This window comes from Botryllus schlosseri, chromosome 2 (assembly GCF_051294905.1).
Source record: "Botryllus schlosseri isolate E-star chromosome 2, Bs_hap1, whole genome shotgun sequence".
Lineage (NCBI taxonomy): Eukaryota > Metazoa > Chordata > Ascidiacea > Stolidobranchia > Styelidae > Botryllus > Botryllus schlosseri.
This window is the reverse complement of record NC_137237.1, coordinates 33,758,454-33,773,080: the sequence shown is the minus strand read 5'-3', so window position 1 is coordinate 33,773,080 and position 14,627 is coordinate 33,758,454. Positions and strand designations below refer to the sequence as shown.

Below are 14,627 nucleotides of genomic sequence, written 5' to 3'. Positions count from 1 at the left end.
ATTCCGATTTAACTCATCGCGTCGCAAGTCGATCGCGGTATGCACAAGTGGTTGTCAAGTTAGAAATATTTACAACAACATTGATTGATTCTATTGTGTGTAGTAACACATTAAAATATCGCGATAGTATTTACTGAAACTCTATTTGATAAACGGAAAACTTAGTCGTGAATAAAGTTGTAAGTTTCAAGGATTGTTTCAAAGTATGATCTTGAAATGTGACTGGATCAAAGTTGGTAGTCATGTTTGTCAATATATTTCAATTCAGACTATGTCAAAGTCCAAATATTTCATTTTGGATTATCTGGATTTACCTTTAGTACATCCCGCGAAATGGATTCCGATGCGGTACTATAACATTTTTGATAATAATGACTCAAGGATTTTCAATCAACAATACTGGAATTTTTTGGTAATGCTAGAGTTGCCAAATGATTAGTTGTGTGTTTTTGTTAAGTGTTTGATTTCAAGTTAATAAAGACAATAACTGTGTAATGCACATACTTGTGATTCTTGATTCTTGTAGAGTTATAGTTGGTATTGATTCTATAAGTGTGAAAACAGTGGCGCGGAATGTGCGAATAATTCGATGCGGCTGAAAGTCGGCGTCAGTAATATTCGGGTTACGTTCGATTCAACAAAAACGCGGTAAGGGATTTGTCAAAGGATTAGAGTTGTACCGATTTAAAACATTCAGATACGAATCGACTTGATTTGTGTAGTGAGTTTCATTTCAAGTTGATAAACTAACACATTGATTGAATATTTTCATGGATCTTATCACGCAACTAAAGTCAGCCACTATTCTGGAGGCGTGAAACATATAGCGATCGCGGGCGAGTGACAAATTGTCGGTTTTCCAATCACCGCCTGCGACGGTTCTGTGACAAACTAATTACCGAAATATTACCTTGTAGGCGGGTATGCGGAATTGCTATGTCTGAAGTATTATCCGGTGAGTGGTCGTTGGATTTTAAAATTATATCACACCCTTTTGAATAAGCGTTCACTTCACAAAGGATTAGAGTTAGAGCGGAAATAAGTGACAATTTGTCGCTATTCAAGTTACCGCGGTCTGTTATTCGTTACTTGTTAAATCTTACCAGCGATATCAAGTACTGTGACAAACTGATTACTAAAATTTCACCGCGTGAGCGATCGGTATGGTTAGGACACCAAGTCGTGAAAGATGGTTATGACCGAGACATTATCTTGTCAGCGATCGCGGGGTTTTGCAAACTATTTCACAGCTATTTGAAGTGTTAATTCGTGAGCGTTGTTATTGTTGATATTCGAATCGCCGTCTACGCCGGCTCTGTGGTAAACTAAATACCAAAATATTACCTTGCAAGTGATTCCTAGACTTGGCAAACTATTTCACACCTTTTTTTGCTGAAAGTACGACATGCCGCCCGCAGTCTATACCGAAAGTACGAATCACGACCGCACCCATAAGAAATAAGACCCGCCGCCATAAGAAATAAGTGCCGCTCGCCACCCCGGGTTTCGTGTTAGCATCAATAGCCGCTCACCACCCCCCGCCATAAGACGCAATAGCCGCATGCGACCGCACCCATAAGAACACATGGCGAGTCGCCACAGACCCCGTAAGAATCAGACATGGGGTGATTACTTTATGAATGTAATCGATTGCGATTACGATTACTTCGGAATCACGCGATTACGATTACGATTACGATTACAGCAAAATCAGGCAGTAGTCGATTACGATTACGATTACATTGAAAAAGTAATCACGATTACTCACGATTACATTTGTTTTGCTTAGGACTATAATCTTAAATGATATATGGGAAGACAATACAAGGATTGCGACGAAAAGGCTTAATGAGATATCAACTTTCTTCATACATCATGCGTCATTTGCTTATTACGTCATAATATATCAATTGCCCAACTTTATAGTGGATGATTTATCGCATCCAACGATTTGCATTATTGCCAGGTCTTTACCTGCCGCACCCCAAATTCTTTAATAGAGTGGGGAGCGTGCTCGAAGGGGACTCAAAAGTATTTCGTAAACCAACATATGTTATAGAGTATTTTCGAGAATTTAATTAATTCTTGAAAATGTTTTTCGAGCTTCGCGATTCAAATGGCTCTAGTACAGGGGTCATCAACGCGGACCAAATGAGTCGCCCGCGGTCGCTGTAGTAGTGGTGGCTTTTGGGGTGGGCGAGGTGGGCGGTCGCCAGGGGGGGCTGGTCGAAGGGCTCCCCTATTTAGATTATGCGCTTTTTTCAAGGATAATAACGAATAAACATGGAAATCCGTGTAAATCAAGAATAGGATTCCGTACAGATGTGTCAATCATCATCAAATCTCTGCATTTGTTAGAAAAGTCCCGTATCCCGATAATCATCACGTCTCTGCATGCGGTAGATTAACTTAGTTTTGATGTAGTCTATCCTTGCACACATGCAAAAATAGACCTGGCCGAATCCAGCACCTGGCCAAACCTTGATAGATAGATAATAATAACAGATGCGAAAGAGGGGTCTGGGAGCGAAGCCCCCCATAAGTTACGGATAGATACTTATAGGGGGCCCCCGGTAAGTCTCGCCCAGCCCCCCCCCCCTACCCGTTCGTATGGCCACAACTGCGCTGTAGCAAATATCCAAATGAGAGATTTGAAAGTTGAAGCTCGTTTCGTATGAGCAGCAGTTGAACATGGGTCGGCCGACGCCAAGGAACATACGAACGCAGTCGCTCGGGGCATTGCTTGCCTTCGCCCACGCGGCGGCTCGACGGGAATCTATAGTTAATATTCCCGAGTCTAGACGCGGAGATTGGCGCTTCTGCACGCACTGCAGCAACGCAACTGAGCTTGGAGGAGCTGGTGTGAGTCCCTGCGAGTGAGCGTTCTTTTTTCTTGGTAAGGGGCGGAAACCCGGCCCAGTGCTCCGATTGTCTTACTCTAAGTGAAGAAATCCAACTGAACATGGATAAACGACGGCAGTACGTGGTAACCCGTCGGTCGTCGCAATAATCAGTACACACTACACAAGAAGTAGCTTTTTGTTTCGAAACAGTTGGTGACCCCTGATCCAGTAGATAGCTGGGTTTGAAATGCATACCTCTTCCCCTCAAGAAAAAACATACATAGGCTATATTTTACGGGAACAGGCATTTCGGAGCCGGTCATTACCGCGTCACGATCCCACAACACACCAAAAGACATATGCAGTTTCGGCCAACACGCAACTCCACGGGATGTGATACCAAAGAAATACCTTGGCCGAAACTTAGGGAATTCGTCCATTGTCAATAGCCGCGCTGAGTGGGCGTGATTAATAAGTCCTGTCCTTCCAATCTGAGCCCACAATGCAAATGTCACCCGGCGCATCCACAAAGGAATAAAGCCATGACAGTTTGTGTGTGCGTCTCACAAAAGATATTCTTTTAGTCTGCTACGTTTGGGCGAGTACAATATCTTGTGATTATACAACGGACTGGAGGTCGCGAATTAACAACATACAGTAATTATAACAACATACCAGATGCTATGAATATGAATTACGTGCCCCAGCTTTGCAGGTAAATCTGACACTCGGGGCTCAGAGAGGTTATAAATGAATAGTAATATAATGCAATTACCAATATTATTGACGAAATTCAGTTTTGAAAATTGACGAACGGTTGGACAGGGGAATTGCTGTTTTGGCTGAATTGCTGATTCTAGCTACAACCCACGCTAACATGTCAGGCTATATAAGCGGATGGTTATGGCGGCTGGTCCAAATGCTAAGTAACGAACTGTGAAATAACGATTGACGCCCGTTTCAAGTAGTTATATGAGAATAAGATATAGTTAACATAAAAGTTCTGCCTTCAACTTAATACATATACAGTGAGCTGCTGTTACGAGAAACGGCTAAGCACGGCTCGGTTATGATATATATCAGCAGCTGTTTATTTGTAATGCTTCGTTGTGGAAACTGCAATGTCTTATTCGACGAGTACAAAATTCCGAATCTTCGTCAGGTGCACGTGCGTCGTGCGTACGTAGGCCTGCTGCTCGCCAAGCAGCAATGGTAAACTGCGTTTAACTAAGCACAACCAAACATTAATACATAAGTTACTATTTGAATCTATAGGCAGAGTGGTGATCAATATCTTGCTGCGAGGTAGCGGCTTCTGTAGTGTATTGATAACCTGATATGCACCACGAGAGGTGTTCTTACAATCACACTACAATGTCCATCGCATGTCTGTTTACTAAGTGTGGATACTTGTTACGCAATCACGAGCGGAGCTAATACTTTTGACGTAATAATGAGTCAGTGGCGTTTGAAAACAGACGTTTATGCTATCGCTAACGTGGTATATTATCTCATTCTTGTTCTTTCACAAAAAAATCGATTAGATATGGGAAGTAGTCGATTACGATTACGATTACTTCGGATTTTTTTCGAATGTAATCGATTGCGATTACGATTACTTCAAAATACTGTAATCGTCGTAATCGATTACGATTACTAATCGCGATTACCCCATGTCTGGTAAGAATACACGACAGGCGAATCACCGTCACCACCTATAGTAAAAAAGGCGAGTCACGACCACCGCGGTTGGCTGTGAAACAATTTAGCGCGCAGGTCATTCGAAATATAGGTCGCACTGCTTAATCCTCTTGCAAGCCACGTTTCCGTTTGTGCGGTTATTGTTGGTGACTATTCAACACCACGCGAGAGATGGTTGAAAGTGCGCATCACAACCGCACCCATAAGAACACATGGCGAGTCACCACATATCGCGTAAGAATACATGGCGCATCACCGCCGCAGCCCATAGCAAAAAAGGCGAGTCACGACCACGAGTTTTCAGGCACATCACCGCCGCAGCCTATACCCGAAAGGGTGCCATCATCACCGCATCCATAAGAGCACATGGCACCTCACCGCCGAGAGGGGGTGTAAAAGGGTGCCATCACCACCACGAGTTTTCAGGCACCTCACCGCCGCACCCATAAGAACCCCTGCCAGGTCACCAGCGATCTATATAACTACTGTTATGATTATTGGGTAGGCTACTCTTCCCCCAAGGAAAAAGACGCAAGAATTATAGAACTGGTCATATCGGCGCTGGCCATTACCGCTCCACGACGCACCAAGACATATACAGTTTTAGGCCACGTAACGCGCGAGTCCAAGAAGTGTGCCAGAACGATCGGCAGCGAGAAACCTTGCCCGAAAAGGACTGCCCTTATGGTGACCGAAAATATCGTTTGTATATACGAAATACATATAGGTTTATTTGTCCATAGGCGCCTAAGTGACTAGCGCTGAATGTTTTTTGTTATAGCAGACAGGAGGTCACGAAATAACATCATGTAACGAAGTCATACCAACGAGTCCGCCCGTCAGAAGATGTTTAATTATTATTTGCGGGCTACAGTTTCAAAGACACATCACTCAGCTCTACCGGTAAATCCGATTACGTGAGTAGAGAGGACAAGAGATTGATAGCAATATATATGCAATTCCCGATCTTATTGGCCGATTTTATCATGAATTATCAAAAAATGTCGCGCTTAGCGCTAGCTAACTGAACAATACAACTGTAATTTCGTGGCAAAAGCGGACCAACGTGATTGGAGGGGGGGTCGGTTTACCACCCTATGGGAGCCCAAGACTCAAGTTTTTGGGGGGCCTGGCGAAGTGCTGTTTCGTTCCTGCCAACGGGTAGGACACCCGGAGATTTTCAATTATTATTGAGGGGTCATATACCTTTTCAAGCACACCTTACTCAGCTCTACCGGTAAATCAGAATACGGGAGCAGAGAGAGGATAAAAATTGATAGCAATATACATGCAAATACCGATCATATTGACCGATTCAGTCATGAATTATAGAAATTTCTCGCGCCTCGCGCGATTAAGCAAGCAAAGCTGACTCCCTAAACGGACACCCAATGTATAAACAGCGTCATATTGACCGATTCAGTCATGACTTATGCAAATTTCTGGCGCCTCGCGCGATTAGGCAAGCAAAGCAGATTCACTAAACGGACACTGAATGAAGAAACAAGGCATAGCCAATGTACAGTATATAAACAGTGGATGGTCGGAGGTGGGGTCTGGGGGGGGGCGAAGCCCCCAGAAGTTCGGTTTACCACCCTATGGGGGGCCCAAGACCAACGTTTTTTTAGGGGGGCTGACAAAGTGCTGTTACGGCCCTGATCGTATGAAACCATTTAGCTGCTTTAGTCTAGGAGTGTCCACTGTGCATGTGCAGCCTGCGGAAACGCGACTACTCCTTGAGCCGACATCTCGGCAATGGGCATCTTTCACTAGGATACACGACCTAGACATATTGTTTCGGGCAACATACGACTTCATGCGATAGGTGCGCTGCCGAAATGATTGGCGACGATAAAACCTCGAAATAAAATAACCGCCGCATGTTGGCCGAAACGTCCGACGCTGTCTAGTCGGCAAAATGTCCAGCGCCGAATAGTCCAGCGCCAGCAGCTTGAGCCGCACGTATGAAATGAGACCCCCGAGGAAAATAATGATAACCGTATGGAAATGCCAATTTGAAATCGTGTTCGTCTCACGAAAGGAAATATTCTTTTAGTTTCGTATGGTAGCCTACGTGTAAGCGATTTCAATATATCTGGAGCAACGGCAACCTTTGCCGCTTTACAGCGACCGTTGGGAAGCTATGCAGACAGAACTAGTGTCAGACGAACGTTAACGTGACATCATGTGATACTTTGCATTATGACGCAACAATGTCGTCTGGAACAGGATGCCGCAGCTAAGGATCAAGTGCGCAGCTATAGAATGTAAACGTTTACATTCTATAGCGCAGCAGTGAGAGTGTCAATGTGAAATCACTTGCGCAACAATTGCCAATACGCTTGCATTTTGCGCTTACCATCCCTTGCTGCTGAGCTGCGACACGTTGTTCCAGACGGGATTGTTGCGTCATAATGCCAAACTAGGTTACAATGCAATATTCATTGCGTATTGGGGGATTCCAGGATCACGAACAGAATAAATAGTTTGTATTATCGTAATCAGTACCGCGGTAGCTTTCGATTGATACCAAATTTCGCGTTCGGCAAGCCAGTATAAAATAAATTTTGCCGAACATTGCCTTTAGTTAAATGGAAAGAATGACGTAACCCAGGGGCGGGAAACTTCTCCAGTCGGCGGGCCGGATATGGGAAAATTAACTACTTGGCGGGCCGGATTGCTGCATTGATACATTTTCGCTCATTTATCCACGTATACAAGGAATAAATCGTATTTAATGGATGTATTTTGACGACAGCAATGTCACTTCAAAGCCATTTCTCGCCGATAATTACGAAGGCAATGTGGATTTGAGAATAGCTACTCACACTCGTATCTACTCACAGCTGATCAATGCACACACGGTGCAATCCCGAATTAAGATTTCAAGGCGTTCGATAAGCCCGGTACCCCAAATTTACCAAGATATCAATTTTATTAAGGTTGAGTAGGTGACGAGATAGCGTCGTTGTTCAACTGTTTGGCCAAATTATTCTCGATATTGAATTCATGCGGCCCGCGTCCTCCACGAAATTTGAAAAGTGGCCCGCTACCCGTCTTGAGCTGGCGACCCCTGATTTACACCCAAAGGGCCGAAAAGGATGGTACACGAAAACAGAACTTAACTCAGAATGATATCGGGGTCATAAATCCTACGAGCCCTCGTTCATACCTTCACACGTTCCAATGTGCTGCATGCGTAATTTGGATTAAAATGTTGTACTCGGTTTGAACTGCGGTGTAAGTCTGTGGTAGCATCTGGTTTCGTGTGCCATGGGTCTACTGTATATCCACACTCGTATATCAGGGGTGGTACACGGTTGGAAATACACGCTCTTTACGCTAAGCGCGATTACAATATCCGAAGTAAAGAGTACAAACATGGACAAAACCTACTTGAGTACTCCGAAAAACGTAGTTGTAACCCATTCATGATGAGCTTTGTATTTTCTAGCGATATACGGATATAGGATGATGGGTGCACCCTGCAAACTGCACATTTGGGCTGTTTAAAAAAACTGTTTTCTTCAGATTTCATCCATTGGCTATGTGATAAAATTGTTAGGTTCGTGAAAACAACGCTGCAGACCAAATTTGACTCAATTCCAAACAGTAGAAGTGATTTTTTGCAGTAGAAAGTTTCGAATTTATCATTAAAAAATAAAAATTTTTCGGTAATCCCGTAAAATTGTTAGGCTGTCAGTAAAGAAGATGCACACCAGATTTGCCTCAATTGACTTATTGCAGTAGAAAAAGTTGGGATTTGAAATTAATGGTATTTACGGTGGCTAACTCTTTAATTATTTAATATAAAATCGTGGAATTTGAATTTTTCTACTCCAATAACTTCGCTCCTAGTGGTTGGAATTGAGCCAAATGTGCTATGCATTATCTTTACTGACAGCCTAACAATTTTATATGGTTGACAAAAAAAAATTTGCAAATTTTTTATTTTCATTTTTCAATGATAAATTCAAAGCTTTCTGCTGCAAGAATCTCGCTTCGACTGGTTGGAATTGAGCAAAATTTGGTGTACAGCGTTGTTTCAACCAACCCAACAGTTGTATCACATAGGCAGTGAAATCTTTAGAAAAGTTGTTTTGAACAGCCCTACTGCACAAGCACACGCCTATTGAAGACACTGGGATATTGAAGTGATACTGATACATTACAACAAAAGATATGTATATAAAGATGTATATAACTAAAGAGACAATTTAAGTAATGGTGAATATTATTCGGGCGTGAATATTGGAGTACACGATTGTAACCAAGTCGAATGGTACCGAGTCATAAGTCAATTTGACCTTTATAGTTTTGACTCGATTTAAGTCGAGTTATTTTCAATTAACCACCGGGATCAACTCAGGCAGGAACGGGTCGAGTTCAAATAAGGTTCAACTAACTTTCGTAAAACTCTTAGGTGATATCGAGGGCCTCAGATTCATAATGTACGCATTTTTTCTCTCTAAGCAGGTTAGATGAAAGAAATGTTTTGGGTATATTTTTCAATTATCGATCCTGATATACGAGACTTAAATAAGTGATATTAAATTGTGTCGAGTTATATGACTGACTCGAGTCATGCGCAATGACTTGGGCACAAATCGAGTCGGTACACAGATTGACTCGAGTCGAGTCGAGTCGAGTGGCGTTACTTTTTAATAAAACGACTCGAGTCAAGTCAAGTCAACAAAAAATGCGACTCGAGTCATTACAACCCTGATGTATCCTGATCTGTTGTGATTTGAGGTAGCGAATTCTTATTTATAGAAGTCTTCAACGATATAGGATTTTAGTGGGTTTACTCAGTTCATGGGGAGCTTTCACCCTTTCAGTAAGTAAATTGCCGTTTGACACTAATCGAATTAACGTGCTATTATATACGAGCGGACGTAGGTAGTGCGTCGCCGCCATAATTCTGCGGCGGATATTAATTACGATCTTTTCGGCAAGTAGATAATGAGATAGAGACGGATTTCTACCTAAATGATTTGCGGAGTTACCCCGTGACTGACTTTTCATTTTCGTGCACTACGATACGTAAACATGAGCAGCGTCAAATATCTCTCCGTAGATGTACTTGGTAGAATTCTGATATAAATTCTACCATGTATTTTGAGGAATTATGATATGACGAAATATGTTCCGCATTCGCTTGAGAATCAGATTGCTCTGGATTTAAATAATAGCCAAAGTACGTCATTTAATCACAGATGTTCTGTGTATGTAATTCTCAGGTAATCCTCAGTCATCTCCACTTGATGAAACATACCCAGTAGTTTAGGGTCTGAAATGGCTATTGGTGATTTCTACACTCTTGTATCACACCAGAAAGCCGCAGTAGCCCTCGAGTCTCGCGAACCAGAGGACTGTTGTTTCATTCCCGCTGGCTGCCGCCCGAGAACCCAAAAGCTGATGCAAATCTCGGAGTTTGTGCAGTGATATGCCGGGTCAACTCCACGCTCAGACTTAGAACGAAGTACCTTTTCTTCTAATTCATATAAGATTACTGGAAATACCCGATTCCGTATAGTTAGGCATAAGCTGCTGTCACGTAATAATCTACTATCGAAAGTTTAGCAATGAACGTTCTACCCCAAATTAACGATATCTGTCATAGTGTGAATAGACAATCCAGGCTCCTCAGACCTTTCGTTTTACCAGTGATATATAAAACCCTGGTTTTACACTCAAATTTAAGTAACATGCTTTGTAAAGAGCTCTTTCTTCCTGTAATTGAGAGTAGTATTTTTCGTCTTCGCATCTACTTGCGCTTGAAATACACCAATAACTGCTTTAGACCACCTCTAGCGGAAGCAGATGTAGTTGCGGATTGACCGATATCTAACTATCTCATCAAACTGATTTTCATGAAATAGTTTAGACATGCCTTGGGAATAGTTACTTCTACTCATAATTGCCTAAAATTTACACCGTAACCTCTATTTCGAAGGTTTATTGCTTTTCGAGGCCTAATGTAGTATAAAATGCTGTGCTAGCTCGGTCACAGGCCCTCCTTTTACCTCAGTGACTACGCATACTACTGTGACCGCCTCTGTTCTTTTTAATCTGTAGACTTATAATGTGAAGTTGTTCTCAATTCCATTCGCAGCTCAAACACCTCGACATCACCCACTCGAAAGTGGCCAACATCAGCGCGGACGCGTTTTGCGATCTCTCCAGCGTCGCACATTTGAAATTGTCCCGCAACCCGTTCCAATCCGCACCGACTCTTCCCGCAACGTTACGCGCCGTAGATGTGACCGGCACTAAATTAAAGCGCATCACTCGAAACATGACAAAGCGATTGGAATACGCCACCGATGCTAACTTCAGCCACAACGAAATCGAAGACGTTCAGGATCATGGTTTCGGAACAATGGTAGCTCTGCAGATTCTAGATTTGTCCGACAACAGACTGGGAGCCGTCAAGAAAAATTATTTCTCGCTGAAAACGCACCTGGACCCGAACTGCGAGCCTGCATCTCAAAACGGATCGTCCCATAAATCAGGCAGTGACGGAAAGTCTGGGTTACGGAGTATGGGGAAACTTGAAAAGCTTAAGAAATGTGCCGCCGAAAAGACGATGTCCGAGGGCGGATTGATTAACTTGCGGGTTTTGAACCTCCGGTCTAACCGAATCGCGTATATTCACGAAGAGGCCTTCAGGGGCTTCGATAAAATAGAGGTAAGCGCGTTCTTTGTACGATGTAGTGTTAATTGTACGGTTACCATATATACCATATTAACTTTCTTGCTCAGCTCCCAAAATACAGTTTTTCTTTCGCGTTATCAGTTGGTTGACCAAGAATATAAAAAAGTCATATTTCCGGCTCAGCTCCCGCAATAGCCGCCGGAGCGTTACATCAGTGCTGATTTACTGTATCTCAATCGAATTTTGACCTATATTTATTAAAAGTTCTCAAAAAAGAGGACTAAATCTCAAAATAGAGGACATTTGTGCGTCCTTTGAGGACACTTTCAAAAAGTCAAAAAGGAGGACAAATCCTCTTGAAAGAGTACGCATGGTAATCCTAGTTAATTGTATATATTCGTGATGCATACATCTGTAAACATGCTTGTGAGTAGCGTAGTGGCAGAGGTGATAATAATTGTCCCCATTGCCTTCAAATATTGCATTCATTTCAGTATTAAATCCCTACTCCGCTAAAGTCAATTTGTGTATTGACTCGACTTATACTCGAGATATTGTGCATGACTATAACCAAGTCATATGACTCGAGACTACTACGGCCAAGACATTTCATTGTAACTTCGAATAGTAAAGTCACCACATTATAAGTATTTCGTCTATAAGTCCTGAGCACGTAAAACTTGTAAAATATATGGCCAGAAACTGTTAGGACTGAGGAATATTACGATATTATGAATGCGAGGCATTCTATATCAGTCGTGCAGAGTTGAAAAATGTGCGTTGAACCGAATTGAGCTCAAAACTGAACAGTGAACATAATGTCGTGGACTCGAACTCGAGTCACAAAAATATGCCTTGGACCCGGCCCTCTACCCACTGACTTGGACTCGGACTTGACTTGGTGGTGAATTGAAAATGAATAGACTTGACCGAGTCAAAACTGTAAGAGTGAGATAAACTTGTGACTAATGTTCCCGCTAATTTTTGACGAGTCTGCGCACGCTCACCAACTTACTGCGCATACCCTTGGACAACAGTGCGTATAACGACTAGAAAAAAGGTCATCACTTCAGATTTTTTGTGCGCAAATTAGATTTTCTGTGCTCAGAGATCGTGTCAACACTGCGCATTTGCGCACGTGCGCAGCTTAGAGGGAACATTGCTTGTGACGACCGACTACCGGAGTGCGGTCGAGAACTGATGACTTCGCGCACTTCCGGAACAGTAGATTTTATATGACACCATTATACATTCAGATTTTGGATTTGGGAGAAAACCTGCTGAGGGCCGTAGACTATCGAGTACTCCACCACTTAAAAAGCCTACTTGAGCTGCGCCTGGACGCAAACGAGCTTACCCATCTCGGGACCGTAAAACTCCCACATCTCCAAACTCTCGACGTATCCTTCAACAGACTGCGGCGTTTCCCCGACTGGAAAGAAAACAGAGTCAAGGTTTTAAAAGCGTCGCGAAACCAATTTCGAAACATAACCGCAGGCTCGTTGAAGGGAGCTGAGCGTCTAGAGGAGATTGACTTGAGTCTGAACGAAATTTCGCAAATAGACTACAGTTCATTTCAAGACAGTCCTTTATTGCGACTTATAGACTTGGACGATAACTCCGTCGATAAATTCTTGGACGTCCGAATTCCCAATTTGCAAGTGCTGAGCATCTCAAACAATCACATCGATAAAATCGATCGAACGTTTGAGCAAATAGCTCCACTGTTGCATACTTTGAAGATGGAAAACAACAACCTCTCTTTTGTAAACCCTGAAGTTTTCGACGGTGTCTTTTCGCTGCGCGTTGTAGATTTCTCTCATAATATGTTTAATTGCGACTGTAGCCTCAAGCCTTTTGCTGAGTGGATGGGTCTAAACGGGGACTTAGTACAGGACGCGTACTCTTACCAATGCAATAGGGGCGAGACCGTGATGTTCACGCTGAACGGAGACATGGATTGTGAAGAGACGGGCCAAGCCGAAGTAAGAGAAATGGTTGGTATCCGCATAAACATAGATACATCATACTGCCGGTCTATTTCGTGACTGATTTGAAAGTTATTGAAAAAAACCGTGTGTTAAACCCGGTTCGTGAGCATTAAATCAAGGCTGTCAATTCGTCTGTCAGTATGCCGGCTGTCATACGCCTTTGCTAACCAGGAGTGTCATCTTCGCCTTTGAATGCATTTGCACGATGTTTTCATCCCCAAATCATATTGTTACTGGGTGATAGTCTGACTATATCTGGTGCCGTAATTTATTCGCGTTAGTCGCGATGATGCATCCTGCAGTTTCGAAAGGAATCGCATATATGCGACCCGTTCACCTAATCTAAATTATTGAATTACGTGCTTGAATGCTTTCAGACTTTCGATTAATTTCTACTTCCTATTTGAGTAGTGCAGCGGTACCTTCAAAATTTCTACTTTCTACTTTCCACTTTTATTGAGTAAAATTCTACTGCGTTACTGCAACTTCCACTTGAGTATAGAAGCTGACTTCTTTGGCCAATCCTATGAACTGTACAATTCTCCGGTCATACCTCCGAATGAATTATTTAAGTTACATGAACCGAATGTGATAGCATCGTTATCAGTATTTCATTCCAGGCATAGTGGTTTGGTGATCGTAACATTTACTTACAGATATATATTTTCAGAACGACGCCAGTGAGGATGATGATGACGATGACGAAGATGAAGAAGAAGATTCATGCATATGTATCGACCCAGAGATGTAGGCGATTGAGTGTCATCACGTAGCCCGTTAAAAGAAATTCTAAGATCGATGATCTCGTGTCGTTGGTTGCGATGAAGGCTAGTTTATCATACCTCAGAATGCCGCCCGAATAGTGAAAGCATTCGTATATTCGCTGTTATTTATTATCAATTCTATTGTCTGTTTCCACCCTCAATTATTTCGTTTTAAGTGCAATATTATTTCGCCCATATCGATGTCAACTGTTTTCGTTCTGTATGTCTTATGATTTTTAACTTAATATATATTTCACCACACATCACACTGTCCTCGCTATGTAGCACGACAATCGCGTCAGAACTCGCCAACTCCTTGAATGATAACAATCCTACTTAAGGACTAACCTACGGGCCGTGACATCTTGGTACGCATTATGTATTAGCCAACTTTCGTCTCTATTTGATATTTAACAGGACGATCATACATGACCAGTCGTTATTTGATATAATTATTAAACTGCCAATCCTTAGCCAAGGCAGCGCATGAATTGACCTACAAAGTATAGCGCCTCGGTGAAATTGTATTGTAGTAACAACGTTTCAGTGTAATGCAAAATCAGACAAATGTGGTAACTCAGATGACATGATCGAAGAGGGCAATACCGGTAAAAACGAATGGCTGCCGCACTAGAAGTTGAGTTATGGTACTGAATCTGAATCAACTGAT

The 14,627-nt window shown here is 42.5% G+C and overlaps 1 protein-coding gene across 4 annotated transcripts in view; it reads left to right on the top strand.

The window, feature by feature from the left end:
• Positions 1-14,223, top strand: part of LOC145434483 (podocan-like protein 1) — a 55,836-nt gene extending 41,613 nt beyond the window's left edge. For 3 of the 4 annotated variants that reach the window (XM_080311843.1, XM_080311845.1, XM_080311842.1), the window contains 3 exons: positions 10,660-11,235; positions 12,459-13,199; positions 13,864-14,223. In XM_080311843.1, the coding sequence (XP_080167969.1) occupies positions 10,660-11,235; positions 12,459-13,199; positions 13,864-13,944 (1,398 nt within the window). In that variant the 3' untranslated portion in view covers positions 13,945-14,223. The remainder of the gene's footprint in view (positions 1-10,659; positions 11,236-12,458; positions 13,200-13,863) is intronic. The other variant, XM_080311844.1, reaches the window with a different exon arrangement.
• The last annotated feature ends 404 nt before the right edge of the window (positions 14,224-14,627 follow it).